At 54.5% G+C, this 27,424-nt stretch overlaps 3 protein-coding genes across 4 annotated transcripts in view; 2 read left to right on the top strand and 1 right to left on the bottom strand.

Moving 5' to 3' along the window:
* Positions 1–231: 231 nt before the first annotated feature.
* LOC125354501 (UPF0688 protein C1orf174-like) lies at positions 232–5,084 on the top strand. The gene is made up of 4 exons (XM_048350126.1): positions 232–322; positions 2,633–2,746; positions 3,766–4,200; positions 4,575–5,084. Exons 1-4 carry the CDS (start codon positions 308–310, stop codon positions 4,695–4,697), a joined length of 687 nt encoding a protein of 228 aa, XP_048206083.1. The 5' UTR covers positions 232–307; the 3' UTR covers positions 4,698–5,084.
* Positions 5,085–8,206: 3,122 nt separating this feature from the next.
* On the bottom strand, positions 8,207–23,247 carry LOC125354499 (DNA fragmentation factor subunit beta-like). Its single transcript, XM_048350124.1, has 7 exons — positions 23,125–23,247; positions 22,645–22,771; positions 19,145–19,333; positions 16,971–17,050; positions 16,199–16,369; positions 15,960–16,060; positions 8,207–9,052 (listed from the first exon to the last, which is right to left on the bottom strand). The coding sequence occupies exons 1-7, from the start codon at positions 23,245–23,247 to the stop codon at positions 8,815–8,817; spliced, it is 1,029 nt and encodes a 342-aa protein (XP_048206081.1). The 3' UTR covers positions 8,207–8,814.
* A 240-nt stretch (positions 23,248–23,487) lies between these two features.
* LOC125354494 (centrosomal protein of 104 kDa-like) overlaps positions 23,488–27,424 on the top strand; it is a 32,763-nt gene continuing 28,826 nt past the window's right edge. For both annotated transcript variants that reach the window (XM_048350120.1, XM_048350119.1), the window contains exon 1: positions 23,488–23,691. The gene's annotated coding sequence lies outside the window, so the exon portion shown is untranslated. The remainder of the gene's footprint in view (positions 23,692–27,424) is intronic.

Raw genomic sequence — 27,424 nt, 5'->3', positions numbered from 1 at the left:
GGCCGGGCCACCCCTCCCAGACATGGCGGCCGCGGAGACCCGGTGGGAACCGCCCCTCACCCACATGGCCGACGGCCCGCCTGACTTCCGGTTCCGGCGGCGTCGGGCTCCCGGGCCCTGGGAGCCGCGCCGCGCGCCCGCCCGCCCGCTTACGTGAAGAACGGCTTTGTTGGGTCACGTGCCGCGCTGTGATTGGCCGTCCCGCGGTGACGTCAGACGCCGCCGCGGCGCGGGCTCGGGTCCGCGGGGCCGGCGCTCGGCCGGGAAGCGTTGGGGCCGGGGCGGGACGGCGGCGCGGCGCGCACTCATGAGGAGCAGGAAGGTGAGGGAGGGGCCGAACGACCGACCGACCGACCGACCGACCGACCGACGGACGACGGGCCGTGCGCCGGGCTCCCGCCGGCCGGCCGGGACGCCTGCCCCGGGGGCGGGGCCGCTCCCAGCCTCGCCCCGGGCCGGGCCCTGGGGGTGGGAGCCCCCAGCCCCTACGCCCTGGGCCGGGGGCTCGCCCCAGATCGCTCCCCGGGAGTGGGGGTGGCCCAGCGCCCGGAGGTCTGCCGGGGGCCTGCTGACCTCGGCCCGGGCACGGTCATGTCCGACGGACGGGCGTGAGAAGGCACGGGCCCCTGGCCGGCCGGCTGGCCTGGAGGACGGGCCTCACGCTTGCCTTCTCCCCGCCGCCACCTCGGGAGTGCTGGGGTCCCGTGGGGTCACGGGAGTTCGCCACTTCCCGCCTGCCTTCTGGCCTTCCACCCTAGTGTGGCTCCCGTCGACCTTAGCTGGATCTTTAAACACACCACCGCCACCACCCCCAGACAGCCTCTGCCCTTTGGCTGAATTGTTTAACCCATTTACATTCAGGCTTGTTGATTGAGTAGCGTATTTCCTAGTTTTCTGGGCGCCCTACATAGTTCCCGTGTTCCTCCTCTGCATAAGTGAACCGCTTTAACATTTTACTAACGTGTGACCCGTGCATGTTTTCGGGGAAACTGTTTCATCGTATGCATTTTAACCACATCAACTTCAGAGTTGTAGGAGCTTAATCCCAGTGAGATGCAGAAATATTAGTGGCTTTTCTCCCTAGACCCACTTTTCATGTGATTTGTACATCATATCTATTCATATCAGTACCCAACTACACAGTATTATGGCGTGTTATCATCTGCAGTGACTTCTTCAGTCCAGTAAGGCTTTGCTCTTATCCACAGTTTTGTTATTTGTAAATGTGGTGTTTCTGTATATGCTATATGCACATTGCTGTGTACCACTTCTTTTAAGTCAATTAGGAGACAAAAGGAGGAATGTGTATGTCAAGTTCTCAGCTTTTGTCCATTTAGAATTTGTTTCCACCTTTATCTCTGACAGGTACTTTCCCCGGGTATTGGATTTGGGGCTGGTAGTTTGTTTTCTGAGTGCTTTGGTTATATTTGAGTATTGTGTCTGGCCTCCGCTGTTTCTGCTGATAAGCCAGTGGTTCATCTGAGATTCTTCCCACCACCACTCCCCGTAGAGCGGAGTTCCTCTCCTCCTCATGCTTCCAAGGTTTTACCCTTATCTTCGGCTTTCCAAAACTTTAACAAAGATCTGTCCATCTGTGGATATGTCTTACCCGAAGTTCTGTACCAAGATGTATAGAGAGCTGTTTTCAGTATTTCTTTGGGTATATTTTCTGCTTCCTCTCTCTCTTCTCTTGTCCCTTTACATATGTTTGTGCATGTAGTAGTGTCAGTGTTTCTGAGGATCTCCATTTTTCTTCACTGCTCTGTAGTCAGGGACAGAGTTGCACTGATTGGAGCTAGGAGCAGGGTTGTGCTGGTTTTTAGGGTCAGTGTGGTAGTGCTCTGTAGTCTTGGAGACAGTTCCCTTGCATTCAGGATAAGTAGACAGGTTGTTGACATTGCAATTTCTTTTCTTTTTTTTTTTTTTTTTTTGCCAGTCCTGGCGCTTGGACTCAGGGCCTGAGCATTGTCCCTGGCTTCCTTTTGCTCAAGGCTAGCATTCTGCCACTTGAGCCACAGCGCCACTTCTAGCCGTTTTCTGTATATGTGGTGCTGGGGAATTGAACCCAGGGCCTCATGTATACGAGGCAGGCACTCTTGCCATTAGGCCATATCCCCAGCCCCGACATTGCAATTTCTGAGGCAGGCGTTAGGCTGTCACTTGAGCTCAATGTCAGACCACTGCCTTGGGTTCAGTCCCCAACACAATAATTATAATAATAATATGGAAGCTACATGCTTTAAACTAGGATGGACTCTCAGAGAAGGGTTCTGCTGTTTCTTGTTAGCTTCTGCCAACCTTATCACCATATAAAAGTTTGAAAGGCATCTAAGAAAGGGCATGTATGTACTGCTTATTGTCACCACTTTGAGGTGAGTTCAGGCTGGTTAACATGCAGACACTGGTTTCTAGGAATAGGGACAAGGGGATAGATGGTTCTAAGCCCCCAAACCCTGTATGTCACCCAGAAGAGATGGGTCTGGATGGGAGCTTTGAGGATGTCACTACCTTTCCATGAAGATGGTGAGGTTGGGGGCATGGGGTGGTCTCCAGGAGCCCTTCTCCTGATCTGGGAAGTTGGCAGCTGTGTGTGCTCCTTTGGGAACGTTCTCTGAGCTGTGGTCTTGTCTAGCTCACAGGTGGAGTGCGGTCTTCAGCACGCCTGAGAGCCCGGAGTTGCTCTGCCGCCAGCTTGGCCTCTGCCCAGGACGTCGTTGGCTCCAAGTCTGCCAAGACAGCATGTCTGGTGAGCCTGGTCCCCTGGAGAATGCCAGGGTCCTGGCTGGGGACCCATTTTCCACAGTTGTCACTCCAAAAAGTGTGGCATGAAATACATCAGTGTTGCTCCTGCACTAGAGGGGACGTTGCAGAGGACCCGTGGCAGCGCTGTCCCTGCTTGCAGCGATCCACTCCGCAGTCCAGGCCGCTTCCCAGGCATAGCCCCCTGGGGCGCGCGTGAGGGTCAGAGACAGGCTGGCCAGTTGTGCCCCTGTGAAGGTGTTAGAGGTCTTCACCACACTGCTTCACCCCAAAGGCTGTGTGTGTGTGTGTGTGTGTGTGTGTGTACTGGCGCTTGAAATCAGGGCCTATACACTGTCCCTTAGCTTTTTTGCTCAAAGCTATCACTCTACCACTTAAGCTACAACTCCATTTCCAACTTTGTGGTGGTTAATTGGAGATGGAAGTCTTACAGACTTCCCTGTCTAGGCTGGCTTCAAACTGTGATCCTCACATTTCAGCCTCCTGAATAGCTAGGATTTAGAGGTGCCTGGACTAACCCAAAGGCTCTGAGAAGCTCAGGGATGGGATGAAGGCCTTTCACAGTCTGCCATGAAGTGTGGTGTAGTGCTTGAGCTAGACCAGTCTCATCACTATACTTGGTAGCTGGGCCTGCTTGTCTGTCCCAGCCAGGACCTGGGACACGGCTGAGGACCCACCGCCGCTACCACCCTTCGCCTGTGGAGCTGCTGTCACGTTTCATCCAAGGCAGTTTCACAAGTGTTTGCAGAGCACTAACAACGTGACAGGTCTTCTCTGGTGACAAAAGCAAATACTTGTGCCTCCATATGACTAGAATTTTAAATGACAGTCAAGAAACCCCAGCCCCGGGAGGACTGAGTGTCAGTGTCTCTGGAGTGGTTTGGTGGCAGACAGAGGTCAGAGATGATGTTGTAGCTCCTGTGTGTGAGGCGTGAGGACAGGAACCGCCTGGGCAGCGGCGTCTGCCGTGCCTCCATGGTGGGTTCCTTCTCTCCCCCTTGGCAGATTACCCCGTCGCACAAGGCCCTGGACAGAAGATCTTCCAAAAAGTTCAAGTACGACAAAGGCCATCTGGTGAAGGCAGAGTTGCAGAAACCAGTGCCTAAAAGTGACGGTGCTTTGCCTAAAGTGGCCCCCAAGGCCCCTGGAGAGAGCCAGTGTGCGGAAGGCGGCGCGGCGCCCCCCCAGCCGGAAGCTGCGGCTCCCGTCCCCAGCCCAGGCCGAGCAGCGAGTGACACGCACTCCGCAAAGACTGAAGACGGGGCCGGCGCGGCGGCGGAGGAGTCCAGTGGCGGACCAGGCAGGCAGGCCAGGGCCGCAGGCGAGGCGGAGGAGGCGCGGGCACCGCCGCTGCAGATGGACAACAGCGTGCTTCTGGATGAAGACAGTAATCAGCCCATGCCAGTGAGCCGGTTCTTCGGGAACGTTGAGCTTATGCAGGTAAGGCCCCTCCCACCCAGGGCTGCGCAGGCCATCATTCAGCAGAGAGTACCTGCAGAGTTAAACGCGAGCTAGCGACGGTGGCACAAGAGACGATGCTAACTGAAGGTACTTACCCAGCCCCCGAGTCCCCCCACGCTGAACCCCACGGCAGGGTTAGGGACATCGATCTGCGGGTTGGAGACGGCCACACTTCCTGTTTGGAGCATGTCTCGTGTCAAAGGCCGAGTACTCGAGTGATGGTTTCCATGTCTGAGAGGCCGCCTGCCAGGCTGCCAGGCCATGTGTGATCCAGGGCCAGCCGTGTTGGGTTGCGGAGTTAGTGCCTGTGCAGTGTCACTTAGGACTGAAGTCAGCTTTCTTTCCCCTCTAAGGACCTGCCACCAGCTTCTTCATCTTGCCCTTCAATGAGCAGGCGAGAATTCAGGAAAATGCATTTCAGAGCCAAAGACGACGAGGACGAGGACGAAGTAGAAATGCAGGGAGCGCAGCAGTGACTTCTCGGCATACTCTGTGGTTGACAATTCCATGACTTAGGAATTTGTAACATTTTTATAAAATGTATCTGCAAGACCATGTGTTCTTGATGGAACTGGAACATTGGTGCATAAAAGTGCAGCGCACACGCAGGGCGCCCGAGGTTTCCCCACGGGGTGAGCGCGGGGCTGGGCGGCCAGGGAAGGCGAGCTTCACTCGAGCTCTGACAGTGTACAAACTTCTGTTATCAAGATCTGATCATTCTTAAGACCAAGTTAAAGCCGGTTCTTAGAAGACTCTTCTGAATGTGAAGCTTCTATTTGCCTTGAAAACTTTTTGCGAGATATATATGGGGAAGAAATAAAGTCTATTTTGAAAATCCTCTTAATGAAGATTTAGACCCCCTAAGACCTACTTCCTTCCATTCTCCGGTGTTTGAGTCCCGTGGTGGGCCGCAGCCAGCTCTTAGGTGAGGCCCTGGGGCGGGTTCCGGTGCGGTGCTTCCAGGCGTTCGGACCTCCCCACCCCCTCCTCGCAGAGGTTCCCCAGCCCCCTCCTCACTTTGCGGAGCCCTGGGGGACATGCTTGCCAGCGAGAGGATGGGCGAGCAGACCCCTTCCTGACACCAGCTGTGCAAGAGGTAGGAGCCTGGGTCCCAGGTAAGCGAGAGCCAGCTACAAAGCCCGCCCGGCACACGGGAGGGGCACACGGGAGGGGCACGCGCCGCTTTGCAGGCGTGGCAGCAGCTTCCCTGTGCCTTGGCCATCGCTGCTGGCTCCAGCTGTCCTCCAGCGCCGGATGTGGCTCACACCCACATCAAGTGGGAGCACCGTGTCCGCGTGCTCTGGAGGCAGAAGCCCCCTGCTCTCACGGCTCAAAACCTGTCCTCAGGCCAGCTGCCTGGCTCACACCCGTAACCCTGGCTACTCAAGAGGTGGAGACCCCACCTCAACCAGCAAAAAAGCTGGATGTGGTGGCACGTGCTTGTCATATATCATTCCAGTTACTTGGGAAGTGTAATGGGAGGACCGTGGTCCAGGCCCAAGGCAAAGGGGCTGGGGCATGACTCAAGTGGTAGAGCACCTGCCTAGCAAGCACAAGCCCTGAGTTCACACGGTAATACTGAAAACGCCGGCCCCCCCGCGGGTGAATTTCTCTGCAGTCATCGTCCCCTCAAGTGGGACCTTCATCTGCTCCGAATAATCCTATAACCAATTGACTGAGGAGCGATGACTTGAAGCTGTTGCTTGTCAAGTCCTCCCGTGAAGTACAGTAAGTTACAGTGCCTGTGAGTGAGGTGACTGCTCCTCTGAGTAGAGAACTTTGTCAACTCCGGCAGTCCTGTAAGTGGAACTCGGCATGCAGCTCTGAGACGCTGAACCCCACTATGCCTCCAGAAAAGACACCTGGCAAAGGGGTAAGAGGAGCTCAGTGCCTCTGGGGGCCGCCTGCCCTCTGGCCGTCCAGCCTGTGCTCACAGGTGTGGCCAGGGCAGCGATCGGGGCCTCCTGTCCCCATGGCAACCCCAGGAAGCCATGTTTGTCAGTGGGTCCCATGTGGACGCTCCTAGTGTTGAGACAACAGACCCAAACCCCTGGTCACTGTCAAGGTCCCATAGAAACACAAATGTCCAATGAAAACAGCACAGGGGGGCTGGGAATATGGCCTAGTGGTAAAGTGCTCACCTCACATACGTGAAGCCCTGGGTTCAATTTCTCAGCACCACATACACAGGAAAAGCTGAAAGTGGCGCTGTGGCTCAAGTGGCAGAGTGCTAGCCTTGAGCAAAATGAAGCCAGGGACAGTGCTCAGGCCCTGAGTCCAAGCCCCAGGACTGGCCAAAAAAAAAAAAAAAAAACATAGGCAGGGGCCGGTGGTTGCAGCTAGGGGACAGGAAGCGAAGTGGTGCGGGCTCAGACAGCTCCGATGTCAGTGTGGCAACTCACAGAACCAAGCCTAGAGACAAAAAACTCCCCGGCCGCGAGCACTGCACTGCCCTGCCTGGGTTGTGTGCCAGCCTTTAACAGGTGTGTGTGCTTTCCTGGGACCCAGGCCAGGACAGACCTGGGACCCATTCACCTAGTCACAGGACACAGCAAACCGTGAACACAGTAGGCAGCAGGAAGCGGGCCCAGGGCCTGGTGAGGCCAAGCACGAGCTTCCGGTGTCCCCAGGCAGCTGCAGGGACACCGCCCTCTCCCCCAGCCAGCCAGGAAGCTCAGCGCTGCTGGGGTCTTGGGTATACTGCTAAGGCCAGCCATTAGGCTTGGGGTGCCTTGTGCGGACCTTCCTGCTGATACCCCACTGCCGGCCAAAGTAGTGCCCCCCACAACCCATACCACTGCAGGACAGGCCTCTGAGGACCTCCCTGCTCCTGTGAGCCTCCCTTGCTTGCAGTACTCGAGTGACCCTAGAGCATGCTGGGTATGCCACATCCTAAAGCCTAGCTGGAAGAGCGGGCTCTGTCCTCTGGAAGCAGCGTGGCCTCCAAGGCCTGGCCAGGGAGTCCTGTGGCTCCGCGGTGGGGACCCCAGGGGGGCTGCTTCTCCGCATCCCTCAGCTGGGGTGCAAGGGAACAAGTGTAGTCAAGGACCAAGCTGCCCAGGGCGACTCTCAAGCCGGGGTGTGGAGACTGCTCCTCTGAAAATCAGTGTGTGTGTGCGTGTACATGTGTGTGTGTGTAAGTGTGCATGCTGGCTCACAGACTCAGGCACAGGCCTGCAACATAGGCATGCCCAAACTACCCACTCGTGCCATACCTGGCACCTGTAACCCCCTGCCCCTCCCAGCTGAGGGCCCAAAGCTCGCTCTTTCTGCACAGGTTGGTCACGCCTCGGGGAGGAGGAGGGGTGAGAGACCTTCCTTCCCCAGGGCTCCTTAGCAGGGAGGAAGCAGCAGGAGCACCTGGGGGGAGGGGCGTGGCTCTGGGGTTGGTGTTTGAGAGGGAAGGAGAGGCTGGACTGGACAGCAGGGGCAGCGGGACTTTTAAAGGCTCCACCAGCTGCTGGCTCTGAGGCGTCGGTGTTTCGGAGAAGCAGGACTCAGCAACCAGTCAACCTCCAACCTCTGCCTCCATCCTGATGTTTACCATTCAGTGAGTGCAAAACTCACATATGTCTGTTTTGGAAACACTTTATTTTTCTGATTACATGATGAATACAAAAATGCAAGCATCATAAAAATGTATGGCTTTAAAAACAATGAAATGTTATGACACGTTTCTTTAAAAAAAAATAGTTCAGGTATGATACAGTACATGATGTAGGAAACCAGTAATTTAGAATTGGATCCCACCCCTGCCCAGCTCCCAGAATGAGCGCTGTTCACATGGCATGCTCCTCAGGACTGCCTCTGCACACAGCAACACTTACCAGAGCCAAGGGACCGCGGGCCCTGTGGTCGAGCACCGCCTAGCAAACACACAGCCCTGAGTTCAAACCCCAGGACTGCCAAAAACTCTAAAGCAGGACGTGGTGCTGTGGCTCAAATGGTAGCGTGCTAGCCTTGAGCTAAAGCGCCCCGACAAGAAAAAAAAAACTAAAGCAGACTCTCAGCCAGGACTGGAGCACTTCACAGCTCTGTTTCCAAGAACCATAAGAAACACTGTCTCACCAACGCGTAAAACTGCTACAGCTTTGCTTTATAAGCATGTTCGTGACTGAATCACAAAATTAAATACACCCACCCCACTTACCTATAAAAAGAGGACTCTGCATGGCTCGATGCAATGCCACACAGCTACTCCCACTGAGAGATCTGGGACATTTCTGCCACGCTGCTATTGTGAGCCATCTAGCAGTGGAGCAGGGAGCAGCAGAGAACAGAGGCCTCAGGCCGTGCAGCACGCTCAGCCCTGGTGCTCAGGGATGCTGAGGCCACGCACGAGGCACGCAGCGCGGCTGTAGCAGAGAGAAGGCCCCGAGCTCCAGACCGCTGGCCTGCCCACTACACGTGCACCCCCGAGCTGCCCCTGGAAGTTAGGCTGTCGGAGGGTGTGGGAAACAGGCTGAGAACTGGACTGGACTGAAGGAAAGACTTCTAAGTGTTTTTCCAGGAACTACTGAAGTGATTAAAAAAAAAAAATAGCACCAGTCACAGGTATGCACGCGTCCTGCGCACTGCACGCAGGGCCCGGCCTCACTGCCGTTTCCGAGCAGGCTGCCGGCGCCTCTTAGGCCCAGTCCTGGCTCTGTAGATCCTGCTGGGGTCACACTGGAGTTTGTGGATGGTTTTCTTGTGGCAGGCGATGTGCACTAGCTTCAGGTTCTCCATGGTGAAGAGCAGGCCGTAGAAGTACTCCCAGTCCACCTCCCGTCCACCCTGCTCCTGGACCGCTTCCGCCAGGGCGGGCACGATGGTGCGCTTCTTCTCTATCCTGCAAAGCCGGGTTGGAGACTGTCCCTCTGTGGGCACGGTGCCCCTGACCACAGGGCGCTGGGCACGTTTCCTATCAGCCCAGAGCTTCACGTGGGAAGGCCTCACTACGGGAGGCCCACTGGGGACATCACAGAAGAGCCAGGTGGCAGGAACACCAGGGAATCACAGAGCCTCACGTGGCTGTTTGCAAGCCAGGACTACTCAGCAAAGCCCCATGTAAGCAATGTTATCTTGCCATTTAAACCTTGATTTGTGGACATTGTTTAAGTGCTGAAAATACAGGGGGGAGGGGGGGAATGGGTCATTCCCAGCCAGGCACCAGTGGCTCACGCCTGTAACCCACGCTGCTCAGGAGACTGAGATCTGAAGATGGTGGCTCAGAGCCAGCCTGGGCAGGAAAGTCCACGAGACACCAAAAAGCCAGAAGTGGAGCTGTGGCTGTGGTAGGGAGCTAGCTTGGAGCACAAAGCTCACGGACAGCACCCAGACCCTAAGTTCAAGCCCCAGTACTGGCCAAAAAAGACAAATATTCCCAATATTCCTAAGCGTGCTCAAAACTGTGCACAACTGTCTGTCTGCATGTCTGTCCGTCTGTCTGTTGGTAAAACATGTAAAAACTGGCATCATGGTTTTAAAATTACTTGCTTTCGCTCCTGCTTCACCACAGGTCTGACAAGTTGGGGGATTCCAGGGTTGTTTTTAAACAGCAACAAGGTCTTAATGCATGGTTTTTCTCCCTGCTTTCCGCCATCTGTGCTACTAACCAAATTCCTCTTTGGAGAGAATGTTTTTGTGCATTGCCCTTAAGTATCCTCTGAGTTTACTGAGCACTCGTTTTTCTCGGTTGAGAGAAAGGCTGCTCCTCCCTGGAACCACGGGAAACCTGTCTGTGTGTGTCAGCGGTGGACGACAATGGCGACAGCCAGCCTCCCTTCCTTCCAGTGCCCAGCCCTGCTTGCTGCTTGCTTTCTGGACTCTACCTTACCGTCTTTTATGGCGCAATGTTTTGCTGTGGTGATATCGCCTACAGCTTTGCCAAAAAACCGGAATGGAGTATTGCACTGTTGTTTCCCTTTTGCCCTTCCCCTGCTGCTGAGCTTGGGGATTCCCGTTGGGCGGGGGGAATAGGCATTGAGAGTTTTTACACCTTGCTCCAATGTTTATGATAAACTGTTTACTAACTACCTGAATTAAGTTGCTAGCACCCTGGCTGCTGTGGACCTCCAGAACCACCAAGGCCTGGACCTGCTTCTACCTCACTGCCAGAGATGGGGATGGCGCTGCCTGCCCACCTTGAGCAGCGCGGAGACGGACTAAACTCCAACCTTCCCTGGACTGAGCCAGATGGGTGGCTCCCTTACCCTCTCCCCCTCATGGGAGAGACCTCCCATGCATGACCTTTGTGTTCATATTTGCCTGTGTTTGCATTTGCCTCTGTGCTTATATTGCCTCTGTATTTACACCTGACCCATGCTAGGGCAAATAGGCTTCCCCTAGTGTGGGGCACACCTGGAAGTCAACTAGCTGGCCCCACCTGTGTTGGGCTCTGGCTGTACCTTTAAGGGGGCAGTCCCGAGAGTCCTGTCTCTTCTCCCGCCCTGGGGCCACATGGCTGGAAACCACTCCTGCCTCCTTCCGGGTCCTGAACCGGAAGGAGTAGTTGTGGACCAGCCCCGCCTCCCGTCTTGGATCCATGTGTCTGCCTCCAAGATGGTGCCGCCGGGGGCCCAGGGGCGGTTCTATTGGGGTATGACGTCAGCCCGTGGAGGCGGTCCTAAGGTGCCACTATTGACAAACAGCCCAGGTCAGCCAATCGCTAGTACCTAGTTAGGCGCCCCGAGTCCCTCTCCTTCCCGACGTCATCACTGTGATAAATGCAATTACACTCCCCCTGAATAAACGGAAGTTCGCCAGACAGCTCCCCAAAATCTCCGTGTCCAGTGTCTGCTCTTAAATGTAAGGGGGGCTTTGGGACAGGTGGTTTCGCCTGCTCTACCCCATCTCGGCTTAGTCTCAACCGGAACACGCTCTGGCCTCCGGCCGGCGGGAAAAGCGTGTAGGGCTATCCCCCCACAATCAGTATAGCCCAACACACCTGTTTCTCAGTCTTGGGGCAACGTATGGCTAAGATGGCGGCGCCTAACAACAGCGCGCAGCTGCTGCAAGTGTCTTTGGTGATAATCCGGAGGCGGTTCTATGGGCTGTGACGCCCCGGCTCTTCCGCCCTTGATGGACAGCTCACCCCGCCCCTTCCTGCCGATCTTAGACCTGATTGGCTCCTGTGCCTTATATTAGTGGCACAAACTTCCCCAATAAACGAGATCTTGCACTGACTTGACTCCCAGGCCGTCTGATTGTCCTCCAGTGAGGGAGGGCTGGGTGTGGGCAGTCTGCCAGCCCTTTCCTTTCTTGGGTCGTCTGGGTCGAGGCGTGCCTTCCCTGTCTCTCCCGCACGTCGGGGGAGCACGGGGGAGGGGGGAGCTAAAAACCCCGACACCCTAGTTCTTAAGCAATGAGTCAGAGCTGTCCAGTCAATGGTGGTCTGGCAGCATTATGCTGCTTTTAGCCATTTGGGAACCCTATGACGTTGGTCATGGCCCCTTCCAGGATGTGCAGTCTGCCGGAGTGTACAGGCGTGAGGCAGAAATAGCAGGGCCTCCTCTTAAGTGCAGACCCCTCCCCTCCGAGTTCCTTGGCTGGGGCTGGCAAGCCTCGCAGGTAGCATGGCCCGAAGAGCTAGGATGGTCAGCCAAAGATGGGTAAGATTCCTCAAGGGGGAAACAACCTAAGACAAGCGCATTCTCGAGTAGGACATCCACCTGCTTATTAAAAACGAAAAAGGGGGAGATATGGGGGCGCACCGACTGGCCCCGCCTGTTCGCGCCCCGGAAGTGTGTGGCTGTTGTGCCGCCTCCCGGGAGTGAGGCCCTGAAGAGCCCCACCTGCCCCTGGGCGTGTTTGTTTACACCGGAACCCGAAGAGGGATCCCAGCTAGCCCCGCCTGCCTTCCGGGTCCAGAACGGGAAAGGCGGCTCTAGCTGGCCACGCCTCCCAGCCTTAAGACCAAGTGCAGCAAGATGGCGGCCGGCAGTAACCTGGGGGCAGTCCTGCTAGTAGTGACGTAGACTTAGGACGCCCCTTAGGGAGGTCCCAGGGCCTTCCACCCTTGACTGACAGCTCTGACCGCCAATCGTAACCTGGCTAGGTACACTACACCCTTCCTCTTCCTGCTGCCATTGCCCAGACTTAAGATCGGGTTCGCGCCAATAAACAGAGAGCAGTCTTGAACTTCTCCCGAGTCGACTAACCGTGGCAGAAAGGTTAGGTTGGGCTGCGTGCGAGCAACTCGTGGCTCGTTACCTATTCTGGGCTTACCCTCAGCGGGGCACGCTTCCTCGCCTCTCCCACTGGTCGGGAGAGCACCCGGGGCGCAGGGACCCCTGCAGGGCTGGCCTTGCAAAACAGGCTTATTTTTAAAAGAATCCAAAAAGGATTCTGCCAAATAGGAAATAAACAGTGGACAGAGCGAGGATACTGAGGCCAGAGCACCACCAAGCACACAGGGAGTGCTGGCTCCATGCTGCCACAGGTAAACGTCTGGGAAGGAGCTGGGTGCAGTTCAGGTGGCAGAGCACCAGCCCATGAATGAAACTAGGAGATACCAAGTTCCGAGTCCTGGTCTCACACCAAACTAAAATGCATGTGCAGGTTGAGGGGGGGGGGCGTAAAGCCTGCAGTCCAAGTTAAAGGTACAGCATGGTCTGGACAGGTCAGCCCGCCTCCTGATTCGCAGGTGGCCAGCTTGCCATGCTGTCTGCCCGCCCAGGGCAGCGGGCCAAAGCGGGAGAGCCTCCTTCCCCTTGTAGGAAGCTCTGCTGGATTAGCCCCACCTGCTGACCACATACCTTCAGTACCTCCCAAGGAATCTCCCACGTACATCACACTGGGGAAGTCTCAGTGTCAAGCCAGGGACCCAATGCAGTCCACGCCACGAGTCAGCCAGGAGGGAGGAGCAGTACAGAGCGAGAAGGTGGAGGGGAGGACAGGATCAGGCCAGCCACGCCCACGAGAGCCTGGAGAAGCTTTGCAGGGATTCTCCAACCCAAAGAACACCTGCCACAGAACAGAGAACACAAGCCCCCATCAGAACGGAAAGGAAGACCCATGCCTGCGTGTGCATTACTTTTGAAGAAAAACAAACAGTCCTAAAACTACCACTAGAAACACAGAAACTCAGATGGCCAACAGAAGCGGATGGCCGAGGACAGCAGTGAAGGAGGACAAAGGCCTGGGAGCCCGGAGCAGTCCAGGCAGCCACCACCCCTCACCTGCCCTCCAAAGGAAGTGAGCCACAGGAAGCGCCTAGGAGCAGAGAAGCAGGTGACACTGCGGAGGGTAAATGCAAGCCTTCCGTGCAGGATTGAAACCAGGCGGGACAACAGCCCTCAGAAACATGAGGAAGAATGAGGAAGGCAGCCATGCCGACTTTCCACACCACCGATAGTAGGGACACAGCTAAAAGAACACACCGAGTGCTTGCTTCCAGACGCCAAAGGGCAGATTGAAAAAGAAACCAGAGCTCATCAACAGAAAGCACAGAGACCAAAAACAAATGACACGTGAGAAGGAAACATGGAAAGGAAACTCAGAATAGAATAGAATAATAGGTAAGTAATATTTATTCATGCAACACAAGTCAAGAAATATTTACTGAATGGCTACTGTAGCCAGATGTGGAACTAAGTGACCCACAGAGTTAACATTTCAAGGCAAGGTTAAGACAAAGCCCCAGTTAAGAGACAAAAGGTGGTGACTAACAGGAGAATCACGTGCCGGGTACCCAAGGACTATGCCTGTAATCCCAGCGAATATGGAGGCAGAGATGAAGTCAACCTGGGCAAAGAAGACTAAGATCTCATCTCCAAAAATAAACAACAAAAAGCTAAACTGCAAGTGTCCCCAGCTTGTGATGTTTATGAAGTTTCCTGCTAAAAGCTGGGACTCTTTACTTAGAGTCCTTGACTTCAAGCACAGAATAAGAATTTCTGGACAAGTCATAATGGTGTGAAAACTTGGCAGAACTAAGTAGGCAAGCAGACAAGAGGACAGGCGAGCGGAAGGGCAGAGGCCCACTCTCAGAGAGTGCGGGTGCTCTCAGAGGAAGAGACTCGGAGCTCTTTGACATCAAGGGCACTTACATGATAAAGGCAGGGTGTGACTTCAAGTTATACAGACAGGTGTTTACCTTTCCCGCTCGGGCTCAGGTCTCTGAGACTGACCTGTACTTTAAATATATGACCATTATCTTTGGGCATCCCTTCTAGGAAACAATACATTCTGCCATGGTATTTTCAAACTGGTGTCTACCCTTGAGATAAAGAACACATCCTACCATAGAGTTTATCCTCTGAAGTGAGCACTTTGTGCTGGGATAAGCCATTTTTCCAAGTATTTGCTTCTCCAGAATATGTGTCTTTTTTATGATGTCCTCTCTCAGTTTTCTGAGCATGCTAATTGTTTTATGATGTCCTCTCTCAGTTTTCTGAGCATGCTAATTGTTTTGGGCCAGCAGACAAGGTCAGATGGATAAAGCTGCTCTTGCGCTTTTTTTCTCCTTATGCTAATACTACAGCATATAAAGTAGTACAAGTATTAAAACAAAGAAGACAATGATTCTGTATTTCTAAATACACAGTTTCTAAATTCCTGGCTGCGTTAACCATGCCTTATTTTCCCTAGTCTATCCTGCCTTATTTCCCCATAAAACAACTTTAGTTCCTTAATCTCAAGGAAAGTTGATGGGTGAAGATCATTGTCCTGTATTTGCTTTAACCTGAGTTTGTGCATTCCTGGCTTTCCCCAATCTATCCTGCCTCAGAAGTGTTCCCTGGTATACTGTCAGCCAGCAACTAAGCCGAGCAAGCACAGGCCATGGAATTCAAAAACAAAAATCTACCAGCAAAGACCACACTGACCAAGAAGTCTCCACCCTGTGCTATCTCAGCATGAGCTCACAGCTGAGAGCATCCCCCTGAAGAACACCCCCCACCCCATGCTGTCACTGCCAGAGCTCCCCTTCCTGCTCTTCCACTCCGACATGCAGCACAGAGCCACTGACAGCCCTGCACTGGGCAGCCAGGGGCCGGACCCTGAGCTCTGAGCAAGGCACAGGCAGGCAATGGAGAGCAAGGAGGGACAGGTCAGCACCAAGCACTGGACAGCGACAAAAGAGCCTCTGTCCAGCCACCCCTTTCCCACACACACCAGGGCTTCCAACCAGAACCACAAAGGCAGCACCAATGACTGCCCGCGATGTTGGGGATTCAGTTTTGGCCTTGATGAGGGAAGGGGGACGAGAGCTCCCAAGACGCCGCCCTTCCCCCAGCCCTGGGACAGTGTAAAAGCTAGCCACTCCCATCTTCCGGGTTCGGCCGGAAGAGAAGCAAAGCAGCCCCGCCTCTCGGCTCGGCCATGTGGGTAATGGCGGAGGCCCGGTCCTTGGGGGGCTGTGGTCTCCGCCCATAGAGGAAGTTCCATGATATCACCTGAGGGACAGCCCATCTAGCCAATCGTTAATCGTTAATATTCACTTAGTCCCTCCCCTTCCTGCCCGCCATTACCGTTATAAAACCTCTCCCTGATTAAAGCTCTTTGAGACTGGTGGAACATCCCAAACCGGCTCCCCGAAATCTCTTTCCTGCGTCTACTCCGGACACGGGGGGGGGGGGGGGTAAAGCCGAGTGTTTTTTCACAATTTGGGATTTATCATCTCCCTGGGTGAAGAGGAGAGAGGGGGTCTTGAGCCCCGACACGGCAAGACAGTCACACTCCCTCAGTAAGGACAGGCTCAGAGAACTGCGTCTCAGCGACAAGGCTCCTGCAAATCCAGGCCCACACGCACTTACACGTGATCCAGGTTCCACGTGCTGAAGAGGATTCGGCTCTCCCTGCTGCCGTAGGGGTTGATGGAGTGCTTGGACCTGCAGCCATCCAGGTCAAAAGGGCCCTGCAAGGACCAAGGACAGGGAAGGAGAAGCGAGGCCCTCACTACCCACTACCACCCACAGGTGGGCTTGCTGGGTGGCAGACCCGGTGGGGTTAGTCCCTAAAAAGCATGGTGGGCACACCTGCAATCCCAGCTCACCTGGCAGGAGAACCAGCCTTCCGGCGTGCAGAGTCGGCCTTCAGCCGGGGCTCTGCGGTCGAAGTAGCTGCCATGGTACTTCATAGCTTTAAGCTGCTGGCTCATGGCATCCAGGATCCGCCTGTATTCCTCTTGTGCTTTGCCACCCAGCACCGAGACGTAAGTGCTCACCTGGAAGGGCCAGAGGACACTGCCGAGCCCCGAAGTCCACAGTTGCCTCCCATTCATGGCCCTCAGGAACTCTGTCCCTCTGGCCCGGGGTCCAGACTCTAACGACAGTCATGTGGTCTGAAAGTCTGGCCACTGCTCACTTATCCCATCCTGAGAAACCTCTAGAGCACCTGAGTGAGCAACAATGCTGCCCATGAGGCTGACAAGAATGAAAAGAGACCCGTCTGAGCTTGGAGGTGCATGCCTGTAATCCCAGCACTTGGGAGGCAGAGGCAGGAGGATCAGAGAGGACAAGGAGGCTCCCTACTTGGAGTTGGTTCCCATCAGAACGGGCTGCCAGCAGGCCCACCAAGACCTTCACGGGCCAGGAAGCCTCTGTAATGGGACGCAATGCGCAGCCCAGGGCTTCCCAGCCACAGTCAGGACGCGGCCCAGATTCTGGAGCTGCTGAGGCAGCCGGCAGAGGCTACGGCGTCACAGCCCTGTGCAGGCTGCGGTCAGCAGCCACAAAGAACACACCAGCAGGGGTGGCAACACACCAAATGCCACCCGCCCTGGGCGCAGAACCCACCCAGAAGACCTGGCCATGACAGGAGCTTACCTCTCTCAGGTAGCCTCGGATCCGGCTCTCACAGCTGTGCCTCAGGTAGCCAGACTTATTCCTGAATCGGGATTCCAAGCCTACAAGGGAGGGAGACCCCTTGAGCCCACGGGGCAGCCTGGGTGGGGACAGGGAGCCCAACACAGGGTCAGGCTGCCTCATTTGGAGAAGCACCTGACTGGGACATGCAGGGTCTATGTGGGGTTTGCGCTGGAGCATCTCAAATACTCCCGGCTTCTCCCCTCCAGCCTTTCTTGCCCAGGGGGCTACAGCCTCCCAGGTCCCCAGGCCCTCCACACAAGCAACCCCGGTGTCCTTGGGATACTAAATGATGAAGTGTGCTCTTTTCAGCAACAGAGCATGGACTTTAATAAGGATGGGTGATCTGACAGGACGTCGCTGAACCTGAGGACAGCCTGCTACAGGACAAGCCGTCACCAAGCGGAAACAGCTGTATGACTCCACATAAGAACAGAAACAGCTGTATGACTCCACCTAAGAGGGAGATAAGGAGCAGGAGATAGCGATGGCTCCCACCTACAATCCTTGCTACTCAGGAGGGTGGAATCTGAGAATCTAGGTTCAAAGTCAGACCAGGCAGACAAATCCAGGAGCCTCTTATCTCTGACAGATTTGGTAGCCCTGGGCCGCGTAACTGCATACTCAGTGCTGACGCAATCGCCCAAGGAGATCCTGCTAACCAGACTTTAAACTCTACTAAACATGTACGGGCTTTTTCAATTTTTTGTCATTTTGTCATTTTATGAAAGCAGCATACCACATTTTATTTGGGTCACTGACAACACAGAGTTGTACGAGGTTAGGAGGCTGGGCAGTCCCATCTACTCGGAAGACAGACAGTGGGAGGATCCAGGTTTGAAGCCGGCCTAGGCAAAACGTCAGCAAGACCCCATCTCAAGAAGCCACGTGTGGGGGTGCACATCTACAAGACTAGCTTCAGAGTAGGCACAGGTAGGTGGACTGCAGCCCAAGGCTTGCCCTGGCCCCAAACTAAGACCTTATCTAAAAAATAACCACCGAGGGGCTGGGGATATGGCCTAGTGGCGAGAGAGCTTGCCTCGTATACATGAGGCCCTGGGTTCGATTCCCCAGCACCACATATACAGAAAACGGCCAGAAGTGGCACTGTGGCTCAAGTGGCAAAGTGCTAGCCTTGAGCAAAAAGGAAGCCAGAAACAGTGCTCAGGCCCTGAGTCCAAGGCCCAGGACTGGCCAAAAAAATAAAAAATAACCACCGCAAGGGTGGCCTAGAAGCCATGCTCCCCCATGGCTCACGTGGTAGAGCGCCTGCCTAGCAAGGGGGAGGCTCTGAGTTCAAGCCCCACTACTGTTGTAAGGAAACTCAGTCACAAGAAATAGAGAAGTCACCACTTAAGAGGCCAAACGCTCGGGGCTGGGGATATGGCCTAGTGGCAAGAGTGCCTGCCTCGTATACATGAGGCCCTGGGTTCGATTCCCCAGCACCACATATACAGAAAATGGCCAGAAGTGGCGCTGCGGCTCAAGTGGCAGAGTGCTAGCCTTGAGCAAAAAGAAACCAGGGATAGTGCTCAGGCCCTGAGTCCAAGCCCCAGGACTGGCCAAAAAAAAAAAAAAAAAGAGGCCAAACGTTGAGCCTTTACTGGAGAGCGGAGGATTGCTGGTGGACTCTCGTCTCAAAGACCAGCAGCCCTGAATGCAGCCAGCACAAAGCTCACATAGGCCCGAACCACACAAGGTGTTGGAATCAAGCCAACAAAAGTGTTTTACATGAGCAAAGTAAACCAGAAGAAGACACTTAAACCCAATGCAAAAGCAAACCACCTCGGGAAACAGGCAGGGGATGACAAGGGCCAGTTCTCTAGAGGAAGCATAGACCCAGTCTCCTAAGTTCACTACCACCAAAAAAAAAGGTAAAATTGCTAAATCTGATGTTTCCTGCATTGCCACAATTTTGTAAATAATAATATCAAGACCAGCCAGAGGCACCCAGGGGGTTTTCCCCCACCCTCAAGTCCTCTCTGGCTCAGGCCCCACAGCCTGGGCTGTCCATGAGCATCTGTCCTGACCTCCCTAAGGCCGGACCCGTTGAGAAGCTGAGGGGACCTGCGCGGACTCCGTTTCTCCAGGGCTACTGCTGAGGAAGCCCTTCCCTGACCACCCCCACCACCCACCTTCAAACCAGGGAGAGTCCTGCTCCCGGGTCTCGGCATCGATGTTCTGGCTGGCGTTGTGCAGCAGGTCGGCCAGCAGCCTCTGCCGCAGCGGGGCCTGCTCGCCGGCCAGCAGCTGCCGGGCCGCCTCGATGACCGCAGAGTGTGGCTCCTGGAAGACGCTGAGGAAGCGGCCCAGGTCACTCACATCTGCCACCAGCAGGAAACACACAGAACCTCACTCAGCAGAGAGGCCAGGAGCAGAGGGCCTGCCCACTCAGCCCCCAGGACTGCAAGACTGACATTCTACCGCACCAGCCCTGCCAGGGGACCCCAACTCGGCTGCTCTTGCCACCCCCCGTCAGGGGGAGCACCTAGCGTACCCCAGCACCACCCAGGCACACCCGCCCCTCCTTTGGCCTTCCACCCCTTCTTCCCGCTCTCCTGGGAGCCGCTCCACACCTCCAACGGTAGTGTGCTCTCCCCAGAAGGCACTTCATATCCAGTGAAACCAGGGCCCTATGGACCTCCATCAAAAGTAAAAACTAACCTCACAACTGTAACAGAATAAGAACAGATGCAAGTGGATCCATGATCAAAACCCTATCAAGAATTACTGGGCTGGGAATACGGCCTAGTGGCAAGAGTGCACTTATATAGGAAACGCCCAGAAGGGGCGCTGTGTCTCAAGTGGCAGAGTGCTAGCCTTGAGCAAAGAGAAGCCAGGGACAGTGCTCAGGCCCCGAGTCCAAGGCCCAGGACTGGCAAAAAGAAAAGAATTACTATAGTCATGCCAGGTAGTGTGGCTCACGTCTGCAATACTAGTTACTCAGGAAGCTAAGATCTGAGGATCACAGTTCAAAGCCAGCCCAAGCAGGAAATTCCATGAGATTCTTACTTCCAATAAACCACCAAAAAGTCAGAACTGGAATTGTGGCACATGTGGTAGAGCACCAACACTGAGTGAAAAAGCTAAGTAATAGCTCCCAGGTTCTGAGTTCATAGACAGCAGGTGTTGGTAGCTCCCACCTGTAATCTTAGCTTCCTAGGAGGCTAAGATCTGAAGATTGTGTATCAAAGTTAGCCTGGGCACACAAATCCAAGAGACTCTTGTACTCTCTAGGAAAAAGATAACCAAGTTCAAAATGGGTAGAGGATCTGTGTAAATAGTCCTCTAGGGAAGACATCCGAATGGAGAATAAGCATCTAAAGACATGATGTGTCAGTGAATGCAAGTCAGGACCCAGAGAGGAACCTCTGTACCCACTCTCTGCAACACGCCAGTGTGGGTGAGGATCTGAGAACTCAGCCCCACGCACCTCATGGGCTCAGTTAGTGTGGGGAACGCTGCACCAATGTTACTTTTTTTTTTTTTTTGCCAGTCCTGGGCCTTGGACTCAGGGCCTGAGCACTGTCCCTGGCTTCATTTTGCTCAAGGCTAGCACTCTGCCAGTTGAGCCACAGCGCCACTTCTGGCCATTTTCTGCATATGTGGTGCTGGGGAATCGAACCCAGGGCCTCACATATATGAGGCAGGCACTCTTGCCACTAGGCCATATCCCCAGCCCCAATGTTACTTTTCTGACCCATGAACCTGGGATGTTTTATTTCAATGGAACTTGTGGCTCTCCTGCCTCATACGCTAGACTCACAGACAAGCATCACCAGACTCAGATCTTAAATTTCCTTCAACGGTCCTTTGTAGCCTTCAGCCTAACTTCTACACTTCTTTTTTAGTCACATTTGTGTTATTCTTCTTGATGCTATTATAAATTGAGTTGATTTCATTTTCAGATTGCTGTTTATGCACAGAAATAAATTAGCTCTGTGTTGATCTAGCAACTTGTTAAACTCAACTATTAGTTTTAATGATTTTTAGTGGACTCCTGAGCATTTGTATCATCTGCAAGTAGAGTTTTACTTCTTTCCAGTCTGAATACCTCATTTCTTTCTCTTAATTATCCTTGCAGTGGACCTCCAGTATAATACTAAATAAAAGTGTGAAGACTGGACATCTCTATGTCTTTAAAAACTAAACATATGTATGTAGAGTAATTATGTAAACACAAGTAATGGCCTTTAAGGAATTGTCTGTTTGACCGCATAAAATGTCTACATAAATGGAAGGGGAGGGAAATGTTCCTTGATAGGTGGTCTGTTTGGAAATAATGTTAAATAAAAAAGTATAAACTTTTTTTTAAAAAAAGAAAGAAAAAATAAGCTAAACATTCACTTATGACCCAGCACTGGATTCCTATCCCTTTTTCCCAGAGAAATTGAAAACCACTGGTAGTAGCTGAAAATTGAGAAGACCCAAAGCATCTCTCGGCAGGTAAATGGAAAGCTAAGTGGTATGAGCAAGCTGCCAAGGAAAAGCAATGAAGTATGGGTGACCGGCTGGCTGAGTAGAGTAGCCTATCTCAGGTCACAGACTGCTTCAGTCCACTAACCTCACATTCCAGAAACAAACAAAGAGACTGCGGACACACCAGGAGTCGGCAGGGATCACCAGGGTTATAACAGGGTGGTATCCAGGAGGGCAGGGGGCGGGAGAACCTCACACCTTGCCTGCAGTGCTGGTTCTATGACTGGCACAGAGCAAGCCATACGCCCCATGGCTGTCTGCTTCCTGGTTTTGAGACTACACTACTACAATTATGTCAGGTGAAACTTGGGGAGAAACAGGTAAGGTACGCAGAGCATTCCAGCTATCTTGGCAACATTCTGCAAACTTATCACCATTTTTTAAACCTAAAAAAATCTATGCAGGAAAGGATGAGTGGCCTCAGGAGAGGGAGGATGATAAAGTAGAGAAGACAGAGATGGAGATGGATGGTTAGGGAGAGAGCACCTGGTCCTGCTCTGTCCAAACACCACCAGGAACCAGGGAATGAAAGGAAACATCCATTCCCCATGGCCCCGTCAGCTCTTTGGTCTAGACTCCACCTCTACAGGGCCAGCCCGAGTGCCTGCTTCTTAGAGGCCCCACAAGAATAGGTGCTTGAAACCCACTCAGAATGCACGCCAGTCGAGTGTCACTTCCGACAGCCGAGTCCTCAGCCTGTGGCCACGCAGAGCACCACTCTTCAGTTCCCCTCTCTCAGTCCCTCACCAGGTGACTTCCCCATCTGTCGGAGCTTCTAGTCCTTCCCGTGTCCCCAGATCCACCTCCTGCAGCAACATCCCCTTTGCGCAAGCACCCAATGTCCCTCCCAGAGGAAGGAAGGGCATACGAGGTGCAGAACTTGCAGTTGAGCTGGTTCTGAAAGATTTCCCATGGGGGCGGGGGGGCTCCTATACAGACACCCTTAAAAGAACCACCTGCCAAAGCAAGCACCCAGCACGACAGCAGCCAACCTTAGCCCTGGGCACTGTTGAAAAACAAAGACAAAAACCTGAACTACTGGGCTCCAGCTCTAACTGGTGGCTGGCTTCCTCTCTTAGATTCACCCATCTCCATCTGCATTGCTGAAGCCCCCAGGACGTCCAACCCGCTGCCTCTCCCCGCTTTGGGAACTCACAGCCCTGCCAGGTCTGGCCTGCGGTGAGCAGCAGGAGCTCGGAGTCGTCGACGAGGCTGGGGAAGTAGTCTTCGGTCACCTCCGCGCCGTCCTCGTACAGGCACAGCCGGGAGCCGGACACCGGGAGCTGGGGAGGACAGGGGGCTGACGGGGTGGGCCTGGACGCGACCGCGGTCGGCGGGTAGGAAGGGGTGCAGGCCTCTGCCCGGGGCGCGCCCGGGGGCGCTCCTCGCGGGCGGGAGAAAGCCGAGCCGGTGCGGGGCCGGGGGGCCGGGGACCGGGGGGGGCCGCGCTCGGGCCGCGCCGCAGCCGCCGCACGCCGCCCCCGCCCCCCGCCCACGGCGCCGTCTACACGCCCGGGGGACGCGGAGGACCGGCGGTGGCGGGTGACCCCGCGTGACCCCGCCCCGGCCCGCCGCGCGCCCCCACGCCCGCACGCCGCGCCCGCGCTCCGGAGCCCGCGCGACCCCCGCGGCGGACCTGGAAACGGAGGCAGCCCTTGCGCAGCAGTTCCTCGCGGCTCCGCGCCGCCACACCGAACTTCTGTGAGCTGTGCAAGGCCCGGATCCGGACGGCCTTGGGCCGGCAGAGCACCGCGCACATGGCGGCGCGGCGGCAGCGAACGCCGGGGCCGACTGGGATCCGAACCCGCGCGCTCCGCACCCGCTCCTCCGGCGCAGGCGCGGCCGGGACCCCACCCCGTGTGCGCAGGCGCAGGTCGGAGCGCTAGCCGCCCGTGCGCAGGCGCAGTCCGGGACGGCGGCGCTGTGCGCGTGCGCAGGCCGGGGCGTGGAGGCGCGCAGGCGCGGAGGCACCGGCCGGCCCCGGTTGTCATGAGAGCGCGGCCGCGGCCCGGGCGGTGGGCGGAGGTGGCCCGGGCTGCTCCTCGGCTGCCACCGCCGCCGCGGCGGCCTCGGGGTGCGGGCGGCCCGGGGCGGCGGCGGAGGCATCCCCTGAGCCCGAGAGGACGGCGGTCATCGCAGGGCCGCCCGCCCACCGCGCTCCTGCAGCGCCCGCGCTTCCGCCGCAGTCGTCGGTGCTGAGCAGGTACCCGAGGGGCGGCGGGCGTCTCCGTTCTGCTAGGGATCCGTGGGGCTCGCGGTCCATCCCCTCCCGCCACCCTGCCCGGCGGCCCTGCGGGGCCTGGCGCCGCTCCCCCCCCCCTCTCCCCCACCCCGGCCGCCCCGCCTAGCGGCCGCCCCGCTAGTCCGGGCGTCGGAGGCATTCCTAGCCCTCCCCCCTCACCCCCCGCCCCCGCCCCGTCCTGTAGTGCGCGCCTCACTGACGGGGACCGGTTTCCAAAACACCGTGGACGGCTGCTCTTTACGTTCCAGGTCTCCCCGAAGCCTTTTTCAGTCTGTTAAAAAGTACCTCGTTGCCACCCAACCCCCAAGTTGTTATTTAATTCTAACACTTAAGTTTCTTTGCCTAGGAACCATTTTAGTCCAGTGATCGTGTAACAAAGTATCTGGAAGCTGCTACTGTTGAATTTTAGTTTAGCTTGTTCTGGGGCAAGAAGTAAGCATGGCCGGGGGTGGAAAAGTGATTGCACTCAGGGAAGAAGCGGCATCTGCTGGGTGTGCTGGTGGGATCGCACACGCCTCTGGCGAAGACCAGCTGGCAGGATGCATTCATCAGACTCTGGCTCTTCCATAGGATCAGTGGTGTTGTTTTAATAGAGTCTTGGAAATGTCTCCGTGCGACACTGAAGGTTTATGAGGAGGACATTCAGGGATGGACGACTCGGGCCTTTGGGGATGATTTTTCAGATGTCAGTACCGTCGTGGAGCCTGGTGCTGGTGGCTCTGGTCTTTCATCCTAGCAACTCAGGAGGCTGAGATCTGAGGATCTCAGTTCCAAGCCAGCCTGGACAGGAAAGTTGGTAGGACTTCTTATCTCCGGTTAACCAGCAAAAAGCTGGAAGTGGACCTGTGGCCCAAGTGTTGGAATGCCAGCCTTGAACAAAAAAGCTGGACAACACTCAGGCCCCAGTATGCGTGCGCAACACACACACACACACACACACACACACACACACATCGTGGTCATCATCCTGCAGATCTTCAGGGTGAATACTTTAGTATTGGGGGCAGCAGCGGAGACACCTTCGTATTTGGACGTAAATATCCAGTGTGTAACTGTGGTACACGATATATTGATGGATATGCGAACCTAGCTGCTTGAGACAGAGTAGGCAGATACTGACAAGGTTCCGCCCTTAGAAGTGATCGAATGAATGAGAAATTCTGTGTTCAAGGATGCTACCCATGAGCGTTAGTGAAGGTTGGCATTAGAATTTTGAGGTTAGAATTCAGGCCAAGAAAGGCTTGGAGAAGAGGGCTGTATTCAGTACAGCCTGGCACACCAGGTGGCTTTGGGTGGTAAGGGCAGATGTGGCCAGTTGGGGTAGGTAAGCTCCAGGCTCAAAACCCGAGTGACCTAGCAGATCAGGGAAGTCTGTGCCATTCCCGGGCACAGGGAGCTGCCTCTGGGGCTACACAAGGCACTACTTCACTCAACTTTGGTTTTATATTTGCTTTTTGTTATCTTCTGGGTTTGTTTAGCTGAGTTGTCCTCTACTTTATACAAGATATGACTTTTAGTGGCATATCGTTATGTTTTTACTCACATATTTCAAGAAACATTAGCAAGCGCCAGCCAGTCGTTGGTTTATGGAAGCAATCGTCCTCAGTGAATCTGTGAGCTGGAGGAAGATGGAGATCACACGTCAGGCATGTTAAAACGAGCCCGGCTCCAAGTGACCTCTGAAAGAAAATTGCAGTTACCAGTGTTTTATCTCAGAGACATTTCTAATGTCCTCTGACTTAGTGATGGATGGCTTTCTTTTTCTTCTGTTCACCAGGTGATTTAACCTAGCTCCAATGGCTTGCTCAGCAGGGCTTTAATTGGCTGGTAACTGAAAAGTACCCAGGAGTCTGGGAGCGGTGCAGGTGATTGAAGTCCTCACAGGGGGCCTTCTGCCCTGAGCCGGTGCCACTGTGGGGCGCCTCTGCCACGGGTGGCCCCAGCAGCCCCTCTGCGTAGTCCGGGCATGGAGTCATGTGGACCACAAACATCTGTTCCCCTGAGAGCCCCTTCCCGTGGGGAGGCGTGGGCTCCGCGCTCCGATCCCGGCTGGGAGCCTGCCCCGTGCAGGTCAGGACCTGACGGCATGGGGGAGCCAGTGGGCAGCCCCGCAGGGCCAGAGGACCATCGGAGCGTGGTACTGTTTCCAGTGAGGACCGTCCGCGCGGGTGCCAGGCCACAGAAGTAGACACCCCCGTCCACCCTCCATGTGCTGCTGCCATCCAACGGGGGCCAGAGCTGGGCTCCATCACATCACAACATGGAAAACTTACCCCGCGAACGTTCTTTTCTCACTCTTTACATTCTGGCATTTTTATTGCAGTGAATTCTTCATTGTGTGCGGGGCATTTGGAGGGAGTAGAGCTTTTTAATGAGAAACTACTAATCGCACAAAGGAGTTTCATCATGATATATTTCTGCACATGCAAACTGTACTTTGATCAGACTCCTTCCCTACTTTTAAAGTTTTTGTTTTCTGTTTTCATGCATGTATATAAAGTGCTTCAACCGCATTCACCCACACCACGCTCTCCTTTCATTCTTCCCCTCCTGTAGGCACCTGGCCCCAAGAAGAACCTGTTTTGCCTTCTTGTTTCTTTTTTTTTTTTCTTTTCTGGTCCAAGACAGAGACTCAAACTCACTCCCTGACACTTGCTTTCCCTCACGGGCTGGTGCTCTACCAATTGAGCCACTCCTCCAACTCCCCATCACTCATTTTTAAGAACTAGATTCCACATAAGAGAGAGAACAGGCAATGTTTATCTTTCTCAGTCTGTCTTACTTCACCAGGGACCTAACTCCATTCTTTTGCATAGCTGAATGGTGCTCCATTGTGTACATTTACCACATTGTCTTTATCCGCCCATCAGCTGATGGACACCTAGGCTGACTCCATCTTTTGGCTGCTGTAAACATGGCTGTGTGGGAGTCTCCGCGGTGTGGTGATTCGCCTTTCTTTGGATTTATATCAGGAGTGGTATAGTAGGATCGGGTCATAGCTCTGTGTTTTTTCAGGAACCTCTATCCGGATTTCGTAGTGATGAATGTACATTCATTCCTACTCACAGTGCAGGAGGCCCTCCCTCCCCCAACGTTTGTTGTTTTCTTGGTGGTGGCCAGTCTGACTGGGGTGAGATGGAATCTCAGTGTTGTTTTGCTTTGCATTTCCTTTACGGCTGACCCGCTGACTGAGAACAGTTCTCCACGTGTTTATTTGTACTTCTGTTGAGAACTGTCTGTCCATTTTCCCATTTATCAGTTGTATTTCTTACCCTTTTGGTGTTTAGCTAGCAGTCAAAGATTTCCTCCTAGTCTGTAGATTTTTCTTTGGGTTCCAATGGTTGTTGCCTTTGCTGTTCAGAAGCTTCTTAGTTTGATATAATTTCATTTTTCAACGCTTACTCTTATTTTCTGAGGAATTGGGGTTCTGTTCAGAAAAATGATATCTATACCTTCAAGAATTCTCCCTATGTTTGTGGCTAGCAGTTTCAGCATTTTTCTTACTGATAAGACATGGTTTAGTTATTTCTTATTTTTATTATTATTATAAAGGTGACATACAGAGGGGTTATAGTTGTGTAAGTCAGATAAGGAGGGCATTTGTTTTTCAACAATGCCTCCCCTCCCTCGCTTTCCCCTAGTTTTCCCCTCCTGTCCTCACCCACAAGTTAATATAGTTCATTTTCAACATAGT

This window comes from Perognathus longimembris, chromosome 7, assembly GCF_023159225.1.
Source record: "Perognathus longimembris pacificus isolate PPM17 chromosome 7, ASM2315922v1, whole genome shotgun sequence".
NCBI classification, from domain to species: domain Eukaryota; kingdom Metazoa; phylum Chordata; class Mammalia; order Rodentia; family Heteromyidae; genus Perognathus; species Perognathus longimembris.
The sequence above is the reverse complement of the archived record's forward strand: the minus strand, read 5'-3'. Positions and strand labels throughout refer to the sequence as shown.

Excerpts from the sequence above, each read along its gene's own strand:
- LOC125354501 (XM_048350126.1), top strand. Across the intron at positions 2,747-3,765 it reads CTGCCAAGACAGCATGTCTG|ATTACCCCGTCGCACAAGGC; the intron begins GTGAGCCTGGTC and ends CCCCCTTGGCAG. Across the intron at positions 4,201-4,574 it reads GGAACGTTGAGCTTATGCAG|GACCTGCCACCAGCTTCTTC; the intron begins GTAAGGCCCCTC and ends TTCCCCTCTAAG.
- LOC125354499 (XM_048350124.1), bottom strand. The coding sequence starts at position 23,247 with ATGTGCGCGGTGCTCTGCCGGCCCAAGGCCGTCCGGATCCGGGCCTTG. Across the intron at positions 22,772-23,124 it reads AGGGCTGCCTCCGTTTCCAG|CTCCCGGTGTCCGGCTCCCG; the intron begins GTCCGCCGCGGG and ends TGTCCTCCCCAG. Across the intron at positions 17,051-19,144 it reads GGACTCTCCCTGGTTTGAAG|GCTTGGAATCCCGATTCAGG; the intron begins GTGGGTGGTGGG and ends CCTCCCTTGTAG.